At 46.6% G+C, this 17,157-nt stretch overlaps 7 protein-coding genes and 2 non-coding genes across 9 annotated transcripts; 4 read left to right on the top strand and 5 right to left on the bottom strand.

Annotated features, from left to right (window-relative positions):
* Window positions 1-495: 495 nt before the first annotated feature.
* On the top strand, window positions 496-1,616 carry YALI1_E31483g (uncharacterized protein; the record flags this gene model as incomplete). The annotated part of the gene is made up of 2 exons (XM_504429.3): window positions 496-653; window positions 701-1,616. 2 exons carry the CDS (start codon window positions 496-498, stop codon window positions 1,614-1,616), a joined length of 1,074 nt encoding a protein of 357 aa, XP_504429.1.
* Window positions 1,617-2,403: 787 nt separating this feature from the next.
* On the bottom strand, window positions 2,404-2,889 carry YALI1_E31461g (uncharacterized protein; the record flags this gene model as incomplete). Its single annotated transcript, XM_504428.1, has 1 exon — window positions 2,404-2,889. One exon carries the CDS (start codon window positions 2,887-2,889, stop codon window positions 2,404-2,406), a length of 486 nt encoding a protein of 161 aa, XP_504428.1.
* Window positions 2,890-3,816: 927 nt separating this feature from the next.
* YALI1_E31446g (uncharacterized protein) lies at window positions 3,817-4,383 on the bottom strand (the record flags this gene model as incomplete). The annotated part of the gene is made up of 1 exon (XM_504427.1): window positions 3,817-4,383. The coding sequence occupies one exon, from the start codon at window positions 4,381-4,383 to the stop codon at window positions 3,817-3,819; it is 567 nt and encodes a 188-aa protein (XP_504427.1).
* A 4,529-nt stretch (window positions 4,384-8,912) lies between these two features.
* Window positions 8,913-9,320, bottom strand: YALI1_E31396g (uncharacterized protein; the record flags this gene model as incomplete). Its single annotated transcript, XM_504426.3, has 1 exon — window positions 8,913-9,320. The coding sequence occupies one exon, from the start codon at window positions 9,318-9,320 to the stop codon at window positions 8,913-8,915; it is 408 nt and encodes a 135-aa protein (XP_504426.1).
* A 716-nt stretch (window positions 9,321-10,036) lies between these two features.
* YALI1_E31389g (uncharacterized protein) lies at window positions 10,037-10,456 on the top strand (the record flags this gene model as incomplete). Its single annotated transcript, XM_504425.3, has 1 exon — window positions 10,037-10,456. One exon carries the CDS (start codon window positions 10,037-10,039, stop codon window positions 10,454-10,456), a length of 420 nt encoding a protein of 139 aa, XP_504425.1.
* Window positions 10,457-11,506: 1,050 nt separating this feature from the next.
* Window positions 11,507-12,044, bottom strand: YALI1_E31369g (uncharacterized protein; the record flags this gene model as incomplete). Its single annotated transcript, XM_504424.3, has 3 exons — window positions 11,507-11,688; window positions 11,844-11,949; window positions 12,003-12,044. The coding sequence occupies 3 exons, from the start codon at window positions 12,042-12,044 to the stop codon at window positions 11,507-11,509; spliced, it is 330 nt and encodes a 109-aa protein (XP_504424.1).
* Window positions 12,045-12,290: 246 nt separating this feature from the next.
* Window positions 12,291-12,372, bottom strand: YALI1_E31366r. Its single transcript has one exon. It is a non-coding gene; the product is annotated as a tRNA-Ser (tRNA).
* A 480-nt stretch (window positions 12,373-12,852) lies between these two features.
* Window positions 12,853-12,982, top strand: YALI1_E31361r. Its single transcript, XR_002432143.3, has one exon. It is a non-coding gene; the product is annotated as a 5S ribosomal RNA (ribosomal RNA).
* An 861-nt stretch (window positions 12,983-13,843) lies between these two features.
* Window positions 13,844-16,306, top strand: YALI1_E31351g (uncharacterized protein; the record flags this gene model as incomplete). Its single annotated transcript, XM_504423.1, has 1 exon — window positions 13,844-16,306. The coding sequence occupies one exon, from the start codon at window positions 13,844-13,846 to the stop codon at window positions 16,304-16,306; it is 2,463 nt and encodes an 820-aa protein (XP_504423.1).
* Window positions 16,307-17,157: the final 851 nt, after the last annotated feature.

The raw sequence follows: 17,157 nt of genomic DNA, 5'->3' as shown, positions 1-17,157 counted from the left end.
CAGTGAACGTGATTAGCTAGCTACAAGTACAGTAGTCGAAGGTCCGGCATTTGTGGGGTAACTTGATGATGGTGGAGTCGAGTGTTTCACGTGATTGATGAGGGGACGTGGCTGCTTGTAGTAGTGAAAGGAAAATGTCATCAGTTTTGATGTGATTACTAATGTCATTTTTGCTACTGGCTGTGGTAGAAGAACTGATTGGTAAGAGTACAGTATGATATTACATAATTGTACAAGTACTGTACTCGTACGCGTGTTTCAGTTGTGTTGTTCGAATTTGCCTAATCACAATCTTTTGGGCGTTCGTAATGTTACAATTGCCGGTAGCGAACAAGTAGAAGTGCTTGTTTCACTCTTATATGCCCCCCGCATCCCATACTTGTACTTCCACCTCTCTCTTCTCCATCTCCAAATTAGACTTGCTAGACTGCATGAGCATGCAGAAAAAAAAAAGGTCTAGATCGAAGTGAAATTTGTACACTGTAAATCGCCAACATGTCGGAGTTCGTCCACAAGCTGAAAAGCAATCCCCGAAACAACGTCATCGACGACAGTTTCTGGCAAATCAAGTACCAGGACGACCACCGAGGCCTGGAACTCATCCCCCTACTAACTACAACCATTCCTGCAAACAAGTCTGGAGTGGTGGTGAAGTAAGTATCTGAAGATCCAAGTCGCACACGATCTATTCCTAACACAGACTTATCAAAGACCACGTCGACGAAGATGCCCATGATCTTGGACATCTGCGTAGAATCGCCAAAGAGGCTGATTTGATCAAGGAAGGACAAGTTGAAGGAGAGACGGCAGACTCAACCGAAAAGAAACCCGCCAGCGAGGTATTTCTGAGAGTGATCATCGCGTCTAAGGACACAGAGGTTGATTTCGAGACTATCAAGGCCGGAATCACCGCCATTCTCAGCTACGAGCCGCCCTTTCATACTGACTATGCATCGAAGTACCTGCCCTTCACCAAACAGGAGTCTGTGGAGTGGTCGAGAAACGCCTGGCCAATCATGTGGAGAGGTAATACAGCAGCTATACAAACCAAGTTGTCGGATTCTGAGCTCTCCGAGATGAAACAGAAACTCAACGAGGTCATTGCTCTGAGTAAAGCCAACTCTGGAACGAAAGAACTGCCTGTAGCCACTCTGATAGTGGACCCCAAGACGGGAGAAGTGCTTAGCCGAAAGCTCGATACTCGACACAAACAGGGTAACCCTCTGAACCACTGCACGATGGAAGCCATTGCCGAAATCGCGTCCCAGGAGCTTGCTAGACGCCAGGAAAGAGGCACTAGCAAGCAGGAGAGAGAAAGAGAAGGAAAACAAGAAACAATTGACGGAGAAGAAGATGACAGACTTTATCTGTGTCTGGAAATGCATGTGTACACCACCCATGAGCCATGTCCCATGTGCGCCATGGCTCTGAACCATTCCAGAGTTGGACGACTGGTGTACGTTGAGTCTAGCCCTGGGTCTGGAGGAATCGAACCCAACTCAGGAGGTAGCCACGGTATCCACTGGAACCCGCAGCTGAACTGGAAGTATGAGGTGTGGAAGTGGGTTGGAGACGATTTGGGGGTTGAAAAGGTGGATGAGAGTGTTAACGCGTAATCTGACTGCGCAGTACGAGTGCTTAGGATAGTCACCAACTGAGCACGGGAGACCTGTGTATGTGATGTGATTTAAGAGCACAGCTCAGATGTCTCATGAGCAGACACAATGGTCACCCACAACCGGAGACTAATAGAACACTTCCGGAAGAGTGTGTACATATATGTATTAGCATATTGACCAGACAATGATGGGGGTAGGTACTCGTACCATGCTCGATTGCTAGCTACAAGTAGTTACAGACGTGCAGAAAACCAGTACATACTCAGGCACCGTGGTTCTAATCTCTTGATTATCCCTAGTTTCTGGGCTCAAGCCGCAGTTAATCGACAAGATGTATACAACGCTCCCACGAACTACTGCCACTACAATAAAAAATATCAATTTGTAAATCAATAAGTATATTAGCTGGAAATGTTCTGGGGATGTCTATGAACTGGTAGGGTTCTAGCCATAGATTCTGGGTACAAAATGCATATCAGGCAGCTCTGGCGAAAGGACATGAAGTGATCCGGAGAGGCACCAATGGCATCCAAAGGTGTGGTCATCATACACCGATTCCAAGCAGTTATCTCCATCGTCTATGTCACGTACTCATGTCGTGTAATATGACTCTGATCACGCAAGTCTGTAGGGTGGTGAATGCCGTAATTCAGGTTTTACGCGCGAGTTGTCCACAATCGCGTGTTAGGCTCGTCAACCGGAAAGATTATACCACGTGACACGTATATATCACGCGCAAATCACGTGTATCACGTAAGATACTGGATTAAACCATTCGCTGCGATCATGTCTTACTCAGCGTATCCTTCAGCTCCCCCAAACTCTCTAACACACCCTCCACGGCCTGCTTGTCCACTTCCGATTCGCCCACTTGAAAATCCTTCAGAGATCCCACCTGGTTGCCTAGTGTCTGTGCGACGTCATTGGCGTCCCAGAGCAGCCCATCTGTTCTATGATTGACGCTCTCCTCCAGAGCCTCCATAAGGCTAATGAGTCGCTCAAACACGGCGTCAGGCGAAGAGCTTGATGTGTCTTTGTTCAATTCAAGACTCTCTATGAAATCTTCAATGTTAGCGGCTACCTGGTCCAGTTGTCTGTGTTTCTGGATTCGCAAAGCAGCATAGACAGTGGCCGGAATATTGGGTGCATTTGTGTTGTTTCTGTGTCGAAGTCCGGACTCTTTGCGCGCAGTTTCAAGTGACACTATGTCCTCCAGCGTCGATTCTGTCACGAGATACTCATTGAGAGTGTCCTGGAGCTGTTTTTCCATGATGTACAAGTCGTGATTCTGAGTGTACAGTACTGTATAGATGTCTAAACTCAATCCTCCAGTCCTGGGAGGATACTACCAAAGTTTATTTGGAGACGTGGATTAGACACTGACGAATCGGCTATATAATGGACAGTATGAAAAATAGCGATGCCAGAGTTGGTGTCCATATCGATACATGTATCGTGCTTGTACAAGAAATGTTCCATTCAAGTATTGGAATTTGAGCAATCTAAAAAGCCGCCTTTGCAAGACTTTTCATTATTATTTATAGAGACATTAAAAATACTGCCCATACAACCTTAAATATACTTGCACAATCCAAGTACATATAACAAAAGTTGAACTAAGTACAATACCTTCACTGCATCACTAGCAGTACATACTGTACGATACGTTTTGCTATGGGGGATCAGACTTGAGGCGCAGAGATCTCGAGTGCGTGGTATGTATCTTGGATTCATTCCCATTAGTTACTTCACTCCAACACGGTTACGTAGGTTTCCCGCTAACCCCGGAACACCGAGATCTTGCGATCAAACAGGTGGACACATGACCCACAACGCACCACGTGAGTGATCGACAACCGTTAGTTGCTGAGTTTACCAGAGCCGTCATTTGAGACATTTTCGTGTGGCTGGGAATAAGTAAATATTTGGTCTCTGAGATAAAACATGGATAATTTAAAAAAGGCCAGAGAAATCACGAGCAGACAGCATATATTATTCTATTTGTAGGAAGAGAAGATTATCAGTCTACAACTCACAAACGGTCTACACCTCATATTTCTTCGTTGGGACGCAAGCGCCGATGCAATAAATAATATACAATATGTATCATGACGTACGTACTTCCGCAGTCATGTAGATCCTCGCGTCGGAATTATCGATAAGCAAAAAAATCAACAACCGACAGCAGCCATTAGAATCAGCAGTAGTCATCGTAGGAGTTCCAGTACTCGTCCTCGCTGTCTACCACGTCTTCTGTTGAGTCTGAGCCCGAGTTCGAGCCCAGATCCGAGTTCAAGTCCGAATCACTTCCTCCCTCAAAGATTCGCACCAACTCCGACCGAACCTCTTCGTGTGCAATCTTGCTTTTGTGTCTTGTAGCCTCTGTCTGTCGACGTAGGTTGTATTCGGAGTCGGCTTCGGCCATGTTCTTTGACCAGGGCACCCAGTACATGTTCTCAAATCCGCCCAGAAGATGGATACATCGCAGTTCCCAGTGCAAAGCTGAGATAGAGGTGGAGATCCACACAAAGTCGAGGCCTAGGGAGGGAATGGAAATGAGAGCCTCTACAGTTGAAGGAGATAATCGTCTGTAGCGTGTGAGAGGCGATTTCGTCGGTTGCAGAAAGTTGCATGCTTGGAGTAACATGTCTGCGGCTAGCTGGTTTCCCATGTATTTTTCGAGCAACGGTCGAAGCAGCTGTGGATTGGTAGCCTGTGCCACTGTTTGTTTTATTGGTGCTGTGGTAGAAGATGTGGTGGTCATGATCGTTGTGGTCGTTGTGATGGGTATGGTGATTTTGATTATCTGTGGATGTCTCGTGTCTGCGTTACTGGTGGTTGTGTCGCTATGCTGCGTGTGAGATCGTTTAATACTGCTTGTGCTGTTGTTTGTGACTGCTGTGTAACAGGGAGACCTCGTTCTCCATATATATATGAATACAAGTATCTGATAACCGCTAGCTCTCAAACTTTGCGATAACTTTCTTGGCTGCCCGAGGTTCGGGTTAATGGAGCATCATAAACCGGATAACCCTGGATGCAGCTGTCACAAGTTTATGCGGGACAGACATACTGTAAAGGAGTATCTACGGTGATTGGGCGAGACGCAAGTTGAACGGGGAAAAACGTATACTGAACACAAACACGCATTCCGAGCGGTTTCTGGTAGCTGCCCTCACGTTCACACATGACTGCCATCCACTAACAGCTCTCAGTCTACTACTGTATGGCACCCCGTAATTATCCCGTACGAGTAGTGCCAACCTTATGCAGTATACTTTCATATACTTACGTCATGGCGGTCCTTTGTATCTGGGGTACATACTGCAAACAACGCAGTGGTTCTGTACATACTGCAAACAACGCAGTGGTTCTGACCACCTGGGGAGCAACAAGCACATTTATATTCGTTCGGATTCACCGATTCATTTGATATTCATCGATATAACCCCTTGTTAACATATTCCGGCAACACTAGGGGTTGTATCCTGCCACTTACCCGCGACCTCCGCTCGCCCGAAAGTCAAAATGCAGATAACAAGAGCGAACTGGCAATTCAAAGTCGTGCCATATTGCATGTACAAAGACCCTGGGGCAGCTGTGCACCTGCGTGACAGGCCAGAGGCAGCCGGGGTTTGTCCGTTCCGGAGAACAGAGAAAATAGAGAATTTAGACGTTTTCGAAGTAAGCAATTTTACACTGTAATATCGGGAGTTTCCCGGAACACATGACGACATTTTCAGTCATTCGACCGTAGAAACCAATGTCAAAGGGACACCTGATACGGTTAGGTGGCAGCCTCGGTTCTCTCTTACTCCCCTCGTATACCCCTTCATGATCACTCATTGCAAGTCGACATAGCAACAAGGGTGTAAAGGCAAAAGTAAGACCTCGGGCCGGAAATTGGAAGTGGTAATATTTTGTGACTGCGAGGCAGAAAATGTCGGGGGGAGGTCAGTGGGGACTTTGAGAGCACTTATAGAGAGTTTCCGATGGTAAAATACATATAAATAGATAGAACTCGTAATACCTCTTCAAATGCACCTTGCCTACGGTTCTGTGAAACCACCTCCTGCCATTCTTCACGCTTCTGCATGGTGCGGATTTTAGAGCAATAACCGAGGGGTCTAGAAGCGTTCAAGTTAGGCTAACATGGGTAAAATTGGGTAAAATTTGCGGTGTTGGTAAGCAGTAAACTAAAAAGGAGCAGGTTCGTTGGTAGCCCTTTTCTCTGTTGAAAATTTGCCACATTTTTTCCTATTTGATCCTATATCGGTTTATATACCCAACCCCCGTTGTTTACCAATATTCAACTTTATATCATCCCTTTGGTTGGGCATATTGACTGATTGTAGATCTTTTGTCAGAGTTGAAGAGGTATGCGGCGGTAGATTGACGCCACCTATCCCTCCCGGCGGCTCTGCAAGCCGAAAGTACAAGTAGCTAGCGCCGTTTTTTTCATGGTCCACTGGCAGCATTTTTTTCACAGTAGGTTCTATCTCGGCAGCTGCAAGCTCTTACCCCGCTGTCTCACCACAAGTAGCTAGCACAAGGCACCAGCCGAGACAAGCCAACGCACAGACTACCCGAATTTATCCGAGTTTACAATGTGGAACTATCATCAGCACGTATATGATGCTCTTAACGTGTTTGCAAGCTATCGCAGGTGGTTTCATCGGCGGGTGATGGAGGCTCTCCTGGGACTCCCAGTTAAAGAGGCGACTACATACTGTAGCATCCATATTGCCAGATGGTGATGTTGGACTAATGAAGGTTACTTGTAGTTAGATCCCATACCAGGAAGAATGTGAAAGACACAGTCTACTTCACGAGTACATGGGACATGGCACTGATTTTCACAATACCAGACTCCCTCATACTTGTCATGGTGTCAATTGGGATTCACTTTGCGCTATGTAGAATCGTATACTTTGACTCTTTGACTTATTGTGGCTTTATTTGATGGAATAACCCCCCAGTAGACAACCGAGGTAAAACCAAGAGGGCATGCACTACAAGTAGTATACACCCATTTGATCAAAACGGTAGGGCAAGATGGCTCAGCATCAGTTATATACTTCATGGACGTTACTCTTGACACTCAGCAGACTAAAAGTTCTGTGGTGCGTGTACAATAACAGAAATAATCACACCCGATATTCAATAATAACCACATACCCTGTGAATACTGATAGACACTGTTCTTCTGAGACTGCGAGAGGGAATCTTACTCCCATGAAGAGATTGGGAGATTCCCAGTAGATAATATACCCATTTCAATGATAGCAGACCTTCTTCCCTTTTCAACTATTTTCTAAAATCGCATTTGGTATCCTCCTTCTCTGCCACTCCTGATATTTTGTCTCACCAACAATGGTCGTGCATGTGGCTTGCAGAACCCAATTCTTGAGTGGGAGGGTGCATAAAGTGACATGACTGTAGGCAACATGAATGGAGCCACAGGAATAAGTGGATCCCCCACTTTAAGATAAACAGAATTGAATGCGTTGTACCAGTACAGTCGAGAATTTCAGCTCTAAGTTTCGTCGTCGCTCGAAAACTCTTCGGTTGTCTAAGACCATCACCACCCATCCTCACACAAACTTAAGGTTGGGGTTGTGCATATTTCCAAGTTAACAATGCAAGAGAGTGAAAAAGGTGGCATCGGAAACGACACTAAAAACATACTTTGGCAGTGGGAGTGAAAACTTCCACAGTACACTCGAATATCCCATTCCATGGCAGCCCTTTTTAAAAACATACAATTTGACACGAAAAGGGCATACCTGGTAGTGGACGGTCCTATATGTTAATGGACTATAATAGTACATACGAGTGTACAAGTTCGTACATACTAAACTAGGGAAGTTAAGTCTTTATTATTGATGACGCTTGAAAGAGACATGTTCCGACAACGAGACTCACAGCTCCTACTTGGAGCACTCAGCATTAAGTCTTCCATCCCCTCTATGGGTATTTGATAGAGCATACTACAAGTAGGCAGCAGCCACGAAACCACTCTTCAGCGATTACGTCAGCTACAGGTACGATTTAAACTAATTGATACCTTATTCGTCCACTCAGAAGTTAAAATTAGTATCTCCACATCCTCACAATATTTAATAAAATGGACAATTTGCACGTTTAGCGAAACAGAATAATTGCACATTCTTGTGCTTTAAACGAGTTAAGATTTGTCAAGATGAGACCAATGGAAAACGTGAGTAAGACCAAAAAGTACCGGTACGAGTACTTGTACGAACCTCGAAAGCCGTCATGAAAAATAACTACAGGTACATACAAGTGCGCTGCAGTATATGGCCAGATCAGCTAACGAAATTGACCCAGTAAGGAACCGGCTGCCCGCCCTCTGAACGGTTTCGAACCCACATCGTCTCACAATGGAATGAATGTTAGATGATTCGTTGTGACGACATGTGCAGTAATTCGAAAGTTCTCATTGTGTATAATGTAATGTCACTCCAAGTTACGTAAGTCGGCGGATATTACACTTCAGGAGGAAATTATCATTTGTTTACTAATCCCTTCCTTTTCGGGAAATATGGTTGGCGCGAAATGTCCCAATCACCTGACATTGATATCACGTGGCGCCCGAAAATACTGACCCTCTATATCTGTGGAAATAATCATCACCGGAAAACATGCTTGAACCTCAAACATAATTGAGCACTACTAAACAACATAGCAGCCAGGTAATATCGATCGTCGAGAAAATAACGTGCTAGTGCTAAATCGCGCAATACGTTCGGCTGTTTTGTCTATTTCCGGATGTTTGTTTTGTTGGGTGGCAAAATGCCTCATGCTACAACCTTATTTGAGTCCGAAAACATTCCACTATTTTCAATGGGTGACATCTTCTCCGAATGGTGAAAAGCGTTCTCTTTTTGAGGTCGATTTTGACACGCTCTAGAGAAAAGTATTTCGAGCAAACTCCCAACCCCAGTTAAAACCTTAATATTTGTAACTCTCTAAAACTCTGATTAACGAGATGCATGGGGCATGTATGAAGCCTCCCAACTCCTGGAAAGTGACGATGGTCTGAGAAGGTATAAGCGAGATTGACTAATTGGGCAAAAATCAAATAAATTCAATAGAATTGCAACGAGGTATGTAGGGTACAAGATAAATCTGTATCCAGCCAATTGATCCTCATCTCTACAAATCAAGATAAAATACAATACATGTCATTCATTATAGTACACTGTAAACAGTTTTAATGGACATTAAAACAACCCAAAACCCAATAGATAAAATATAAAGCCTTCAAGAGACTTAGAGCTCCTGAGAAGCACCCTTGGCGCCCTTGGCGGACTTTCGGGGCAGAAGGTTCTGGTGGATGTTGGGGAGAACACCACCCTGAGCAATGGTGACGTGGCCAAGCAGCTTGTTCAGCTCCTCATCGTTTCGGATGGCGAGCTGCAGATGTCGGGGAACGATACGACTCTTCTTGTTGTCTCGGGCAGCGTTACCGGACAGCTCGAGAATCTCGACGGCGAGGTACTCAAGGACGGCAGCGAGGTAGATGGGGGCACCAGCACCAATTCGCTGGGCGTAGTTTCCCTTTCGCAGGAGTCGGTGGACTCGACCAACGGGGAAGGTAAGATCGGCCTTAGCGGATCGAGACTTGGAGGTCTTAGAAGAGGAGGCGGCCTTGCCACCGGACTTTCCACCGGAAGACATTGTGTGTTGTTGTTGTTGTTAGATAAAAGTGTTAGTGAGGAGTGGAAATAAAAGTGATTTTATTTCGCAGATTGTGCACTTGAATTGGTTGTGGAATGAAAAGGGTAGAAAGAGGGGGACACGAGCAGGTATATATAAGTTTGGGGGGCGTGAGGAAGGGTGGCGCACGGTAGCTTGGGGGTTCAATGTTATTTCCTGTTTGGTGCACGTGGAATGTAATGTTGGGAGGGGGTTACCGCCAGGAGTCTGTGTGTTACGTGTTGATGCGTGGTGTTGCTATCAACTGCTATCAGGTTTCTTTGTCTCGTCATTTCCTATTTGGGACAGTGGTGGGAATACTTTTGATGCAGCTCTAAATGCCATAGTATGCGTGGCGCTGTAATTTGGGAGAAATGGAGCCTATTGTGCTCGCGTTGGGAGTTTGTGCGTCGTGCTGTAAAATTTACACTCCTCTGCATATCAGAGAACGGCTGTTAGCGATTAAGGTTCTATCCAAAGTCACCTGGCTAGCACGCCCAAAACTCCCAATTGTGCATACACCATGGCCACGCACGTCGAGTCTAACCCACATCGTGCACAAATCCATTCACAGGACAAAAGTTATTATAAATAACCCCCCCTCCCCATCACATCACCTTCTTTCGATACACACCTTTATCATCCGCCTCAAATCGAGATAAAAGTTACACACTTTCAACCAACACACACAGAACACAATGGCCCCTAAAGTTGCTGAGAAGAAGCCCTCCCTTGCCGGAAAGGCCCCTGCCGGAAAGGCCCCTGCTGAGAAGAAGGAGGCTGGCAAGAAGACCACCACCGCCACCGGCGAGAAGAAGAAGCGAACTAAGGCCCGAAAGGAGACTTACTCTTCTTACATCTACAAGGTGCTGAAGCAGACCCACCCTGACACTGGTATCTCCACCCGAGCCATGTCTATCATGAACTCCTTTGTCAACGACATCTTTGAGCGAGTCGCCACCGAGGCCTCCAAGCTGGCCACCTACACCAAGAAGTCCACCATCACTTCTCGAGAGATCCAGACCGCTGTCCGACTCATTCTCCCCGGTGAGCTCGCCAAGCACGCCACTGGTGACGGTACTCGAGCTGTTGCCAAGTACTCTACCTTTGACAACTAAGCGCGCGCCTGATTGTCATCTTTTTATTATGTTTATTGGTTAACGGGTTATGAGGCACTGCCTCGTGTATAGTATTTAATGAATCTGCTATCGGATCGATTTGATTGTATTGTATGGCTCGAGGAATGTACGATACTGTGGTGCTTTGTCGGCCCAGAGGTAGCTGATAATCGGACTTCACTGTTTGTTTTGGTTCGTGTTCTGGGGTAAATATGCGTCCGTATCTCACTATCGTTCTGTAGCTACAGTATGTGTACTGTGATTACACCATAACACACCAGCCGAAACGTAATAGGGGACAAATAATACTCCATTTAATCACCAACACTGTTTGTACTTCACAATTACAGCTCACCTATCGTTGTCTTCCTGGTATTTTCATCCCCTCGGTACACTTGCATAGTTGTTCCGCTCTACTCCTCAATATCCAGCCCCAAACGCGTTCTGTGCATTAATTGATCATCTACGTGTGTGCTGCTGCACGTTGTATACACGTCCAACATACTCCCTTAGTTTGGCGCCATACATGAGCATAAGGGACGTAATAAGACGTGACGTGAAGAGCAGGGTGTAGAACGTGACGCGTATGTTTCATTGTTATCGTAGAAGTACTACTTGTAGTAAGACTGATGGGAATTGATGCATCCATATAGATTAGTAGTTTGATGTTGCAGCTTCACCCTGGTAAATCACGTCTGTAATCACGGGTATTTCTACTGGTAACTTGATCACCAATCGGAATATCTCGGTTGTCAACAAAAAAAAAAACTCCTCTACACTCCTCCTACAAGTACTTGTAGCCAGCCACTGCTACACGCCTGCAACGTACGGAATGCAACGCGTTTGCTAACAATGCTAACAGTAAAATCTGTTAGTGGTTAGGGTACTGATAGTGGTTAGGGTATGCTCCTGTTAACACTGTTGCAGCTCTGTTAGCGGTTAGGGTATAGCCATGTTGGTATGTGGAAAGAATGCATTCAGCTATGGAAAGACGTGCACATTGACGTATGGGACGGTGGGCATTGCTTGTAGGTGATGTAAGTCACGTGACTATTTCTTCTCCTCGTCCTTACTCAAGTGTCGCATAACAGCGTCGATTTTGTCCTGGGGAGATTGATCCTTGTCGGTTCGTGTTCCGATTCGGATATCGCTCTGGATTCGAACGACGCCCTTCTCGTGCAGGGCTTCGTGTGCCTTTCCGATGGTGGCACACACCTCATCCCAGGGTCCTTCTGTGGTTAGCTCATGTCAACGAGTGACAAGGTTGGTGTGATTGGCGTCTGTATCGCACGACATGCCTTTGTGTCCCCACAAAACTGCGTGTGGTGTGTGACTGTGTATGATCCACTCTCTGTGTGACTTGTCTGTGAAGCGTATGTATACTCACCGATGGTGGTGCCGGCACTGTGGAGGACGTAGTGCAGACCTGATGCCTTGATGACTCGAACCACGTCGGTCACGTACTCAGAAACTGAGGCGTTGCCTGTTCCAATCTGTGTTAGTCATATTTCGGGGTACATTAATTGATAGTATCGGCGTAACTCACAGGAATGAGGCAAAGGTCGGCAAGGCAGTGGAGTGTGGGCATGATGTTGTGTAATGTGTTGGGGTAGAGTGCATGAGATATGAGTATGTGGTTTATCATGTATATGAGTGTTGAATTGAGTTTGCCTTCGAACTGGCTGAGTAATCTGAAATATATACAGGAGCCTGAAATGTCTCAATTGTGGTTGAACACAGTTTATACGGTGCCTGGTGGCAATCATAGCAACCCCGAGTGTGTCGCAATTGCTCTCAAAAAAATAAGCTCTTCCACGGAAGGGCAAAAAGATGGCGACATCCGCAGGATTCGAACCTACGCGGGGAAACCCCAAGAGATTTCTAATCTCTCGCCTTAACCGCTCGGCCAGGATGCCATTTCGAACATAATATTTATTTTCTTGGGACGCAAACAACAGAACTCAGATGACTAAGCCGAATCATTAGAAAAAAAAAAAAAACGGTGATGAATCATTAGAATACAACAAAACAAAACAATACCACGAGACCACGACAAAGACAAGAACGAGACGAAGCGTCGACAAACCAACTGACGTGCGCCTCTCAGCGCACACCGCAATGATTCAGAAGTGTATGATTTATTGAACGCCAATAACCCGGCTTACAGCTTATTCTAATTTTTTTTTCTTCTTCACTACAGCTATATACCTACAGTATGTACTTGTAGTAAGCCGGGTTATTGGCGTTAAATAAATCATAAATCGTTTCGGTGTGCGCTGCGAGGCAGGGTTTTTTTTATTCTAATGATTCACGTTTTTTTTTTTATTCTAATGATTCATTATGTCACGTGATATATCTTTCCCATCATATAGGTCCAACCAAATTTATTGAATAACGGTTGCGGCCATTATCCTGGTGGGAAAAAATACGGCCTTCCCGTCCGATCAGCCATAGTCCAAGCACCAGGAGAGCCTAGTTAGGTATTGTAGTGGGGAGACCCATACGAGAATCCTGGGTGCTGCAATCTTTTTTTTCCCCTGATGGGAACTTGCACTGGAGTTTTGTGTGTCAATAGTCTTCAAAGGGCAAACAGTACAAGTAGCTACTCTTACATTTCTTCAACCAAGAAAACAACCCAGTCACTTCTCACCAAAATCATCCGAGGTCATGACGACACCAAGATTGTGCAGCCCCTCAAAGCGTTTTTATTGTGCTGACAGAACCTCGCTTGTAGAGTTTGACGTACGGGTGAGGTGGTGATGAAGAAGTGGTGTGCAAGTGGGATCCATATCGAAGTTGAGGCGTAAGACAGGATGGCCTAGGAAATTGGTCAGTCAATATTATAATCGGATGAACAATTTGAGAACGCCGTAATCCTCATATAGCTTTCAGATCAAGTATACGTTGTTGGAAGTCTACTGTAGTTAAGCACAGTCTAGTGGTTTTGTTGTGGGGCATTGGGGCGTGTGATATGACCTATGCACGAGTGAAAAAATGGGATATTTTATATGGAGATCATATCACAAGAAGCCAAGCTTGTATTGTTTTTATACCACCTACCTACTCTCAATGTTTGGTTATGGATGACATATATATCTCCTTTGTAAGGTAAGTGAGGTTACAGAGTTGCATGGAATTTTATTGTGGAGATGTGACGTTTGTGGGACCCTTCAAAAGAGGGGTTGTTGGTGAGATGTGTAAAATCTGAGCAGATCATAAGAATGGTGTTGGCTCAGATATTAATGTGGAGTACAAACTTCACCGCGTAAACCAAGTATAGGTGATGTCCACTTCTCCTCCTCGTCATAACCTGACTTTAACTTTGGACATGCATAGTAGACAATTTTTTTTAAATTGGATTTGCAACTTTTCGCACAGCACACAAAAATGGTACGAAGTCGTTCCAACTCCGTTAAGAAGGATTTGAAGCGCAAAGTCGACGAGCCTGTCGACGTGCAAGACGAGTTCGATGTCGAGGGACTCATTGATGAGGGCGACTCCGACGACGAGGATGAAGCTGAGCAGGAAGTGGCACAAGAAAATGTGACAAAGGACAAGAAGAACACCAGCAAGACTGAAAACGAAGAAGATGCCGACGATGAAAGTGACTCTGACGCCGAGCTTGAGGCACTCATCGGTGAAGAGGAGGATCTGTCTGGAAGCGAGCTGGAAGACGAGCTGGCTTACTTTTCTGATGCTGGAGACGACGAGGTCGACCCCTCGATTCTAAAGCATTTGGATGACGGAGTTCGTCTGCGATCTCTGTCTCGATCTTCCGACCAGACTGATGAGCTCAAGGACGTGGTTGAAATTGTGCCTGGAGCCGACGGCAAGCCTCGAATGATCAAGAAGGAAATCCATGCTGTCTACGACTCGGACGATTCGGACCAGGAGGAATCCAATACCATTGGAAACGTGCCCCTGTCTGCCTACGACCAGATGCCTCACATTGGATATGACATCAACGGTAAGCGAATCATGCGACCCGCTACCGGTTCTGCTCTGGACAACCTACTGGAGACGATTGATTTGCCCGAGGGATGGACCGGCCTGCTAGACAAGAGCACCGGAAAGGGTCTCAACATTTCCAAGGAGGAACTGGAACTCATCAAGCGGATTCAGAAGAATGAGACCACCGATGACGCCTCCAATCCCTACGAGGACCTGGTGGAGTGGTTCTCTTCCAAGACAGAGATCATGCCTCTGTCTGCTGCGCCCGAGCCCAAGAGACGATTCATTCCCTCCAAGCACGAGGCCAAGCGAGTCATGAAGATGGTGCAGGCCATTAGACAGGGTAAACTGCTGACAAAGCCCAAGGAGGACCCTGACGCCCGACCCAACTACGACGTGTGGGCCGACAACCTCACGGACGTCCAGGACCACGTCATGACTCTGCGAGCCCCCAAAATGCCCCCTCCCACCCACGACGAGTCCTACAACCCCCCTGCCGAGTATCTGCCCACCGAAGAGGAGATTGCCGAGTGGAATGCTCTTGCTCCTTCCGAGAGAGAGCGAAACTACGTGCCCAAGAAGTACACTGCTCTGCGACATGTGCCCGGCTACTCCGAGTCTGTTCGAGAGCGTTTCGAGCGGTCTTTGGATCTCTACCTGGCTCCTCGAGTGCGAAAGAACAAGCTCAACATTGATCCCGACTCTCTGATTCCCGATCTCCCCTCCCCCAAGGATCTCATGCCTTTCCCCATCAGATGTGCTACCACCTACAAGGGCCACAAGGGCAAGGTTCGAGCCATCTCTGTGGATCCCAGTGGAGAGTTCCTTGCCACTGGAGGCGACGACGGAACTCTTCGAGTTTGGGAAGTGCTCACTGGTCGAGAGCTGTACCGATGTCGTCTGGTGGCGTCCATTGATGCTCAGGATGACTCAGTCGAGTGTGTGCAGTGGAACCCCGCTGTCCCTGGCATGCTGGCTGCCTCTGCTGGTGAGCATATTTTCCTGATTGTGCCTCCCACGCTGTTTGACTTTGATATCGAGAACACCGGCCGAGAGAAGATTGAGCAGGGATGGGGTTTTGCCGAGGGAGGACGAGAGCAGCAGGATATCGATACCAAGGGTCTGGATGACGATGCTGACTCCGACTCGGACGACGAGACCGGTCACGTCAAGAAGAAGAGCCCTCCTGCCAAGTGGATCACCCCCACCGCCAAGCAGCAGGCCTCTGGTATTGGAGCCATCATTACCGCCACCAAAACCATCAAGCGACTCGCATGGCACCGAAAGGGAGACTATCTGGTCACTGTGGCCCCCTCGGCGCAGCACAGAGCCGTGGCCATCCACCAGATCTCTAAGCATTCGTCACAGTCGCCTTTCAATAAGTCCAAGGGTATTGTGCAGGACGCCATGTTCCATCCCTTCCGACCTCATCTGTACGTTGCCACCCAGCGATACGTGCGTATTTACGATCTGGCCAAGCAGGTCATGGCCAAGAAGCTTATGCCCGGTGCTAGATGGGTGTCTTCTCTGGACATTCATCCCCGTGGTGATAACGTGATCCTGTCGTCGTTCGACAAACGGCTTCTGTGGCACGATCTCGACCTCAGTGATAAGCCCTACAAGACCCTGCGATACCACGAAAAGGCCGTGCGGCACGCAGCATTCCACAAGGGTGGTCTGCCGTTGTTCTGCTCCGCTTCTGACGACGGTAATATTAACATTTTCCACGGCACCGTCTACGACGACATGATGACCAACCCTCTGCTGGTGCCTCTCAAGGTGCTCAAGGGCCACGATGTCAAGAGCGGTCTGGGTATTCTGCGGGTTGAGTGGCATCCCCGGGAGGCTTGGTTGTTTTCAGCCGCTGCTGACGGAACTGCAAAGCTGTGGACCACGTAAGGAGTGGTTCACAAGTGCGCGAGGATGTGTTGGAATCTTCCAATGGTGCATAGCAACAATGCTAGGAGGTAGCAAAGTTGTCGTTTAATAAAGATATTGATAGAACTGACGCCAGTAAAAGGTGCGAAGCATGAACTGCTCGGGCTTGACGAGTATGAGTACTTGTAGTACAAATAAGAGAAGTACAAGGTGTAGTGGGTGAAGAGTGAGTAGTGTGAGGGATATGGGGAGTACGAGCTGTGGTACAATACCGTGAAGCTGTAACACGAGAGCATGGTAGAAAAGTTGAAGCACTAGTAGGTCAGATCAAGTAGCGACAATGCCACAAATGCCCGTTTCCGTTTAGGTGGGCCCGCCAACTGAGCAGATCCCATAATATCGTTTCAAAGAGGGCTAAACTTCGCCAATGGAAATAGATCTGCATTAATCCAGACATATTTGTATGAGTGCAAGTAGAGGAAATATATATATATAGTATATATATATATATATTATATTGCTCAAATAGGGTGTGAAAGTCTGGAAAGATTGACATAGCTGCCACTCACCCTTGTCATAGTATTGTTCTCAGTAAATGATGGGTGCTGCCATCATTTGCAGTAGAGAAGTGCCACAATGTTTACAAGTCTTCCGAGTTACAAAGATTATAGAACAGTTCCAAGATAGTTATTTGTGCTTTTTAAAGTAACAGGTTCTCTATACCACTCCACGAGGGATATATCTACACATACAAACTACCAGTACAGTACATAGTGTACATGGACAACGTCCACGACAAGTTCAAGCCAAGTATAGGAAAGACTACGACTTTGTTCTAATTAGATAGTACAACTATTCATGTAACCCTTGTC

Source organism: Yarrowia lipolytica, chromosome 1E, assembly GCF_001761485.1.
Source record: "Yarrowia lipolytica chromosome 1E, complete sequence".
Classification (NCBI taxonomy): domain Eukaryota; kingdom Fungi; phylum Ascomycota; class Dipodascomycetes; order Dipodascales; genus Yarrowia; species Yarrowia lipolytica.
This window is presented reverse-complemented; position numbering and strand designations above follow the sequence as displayed.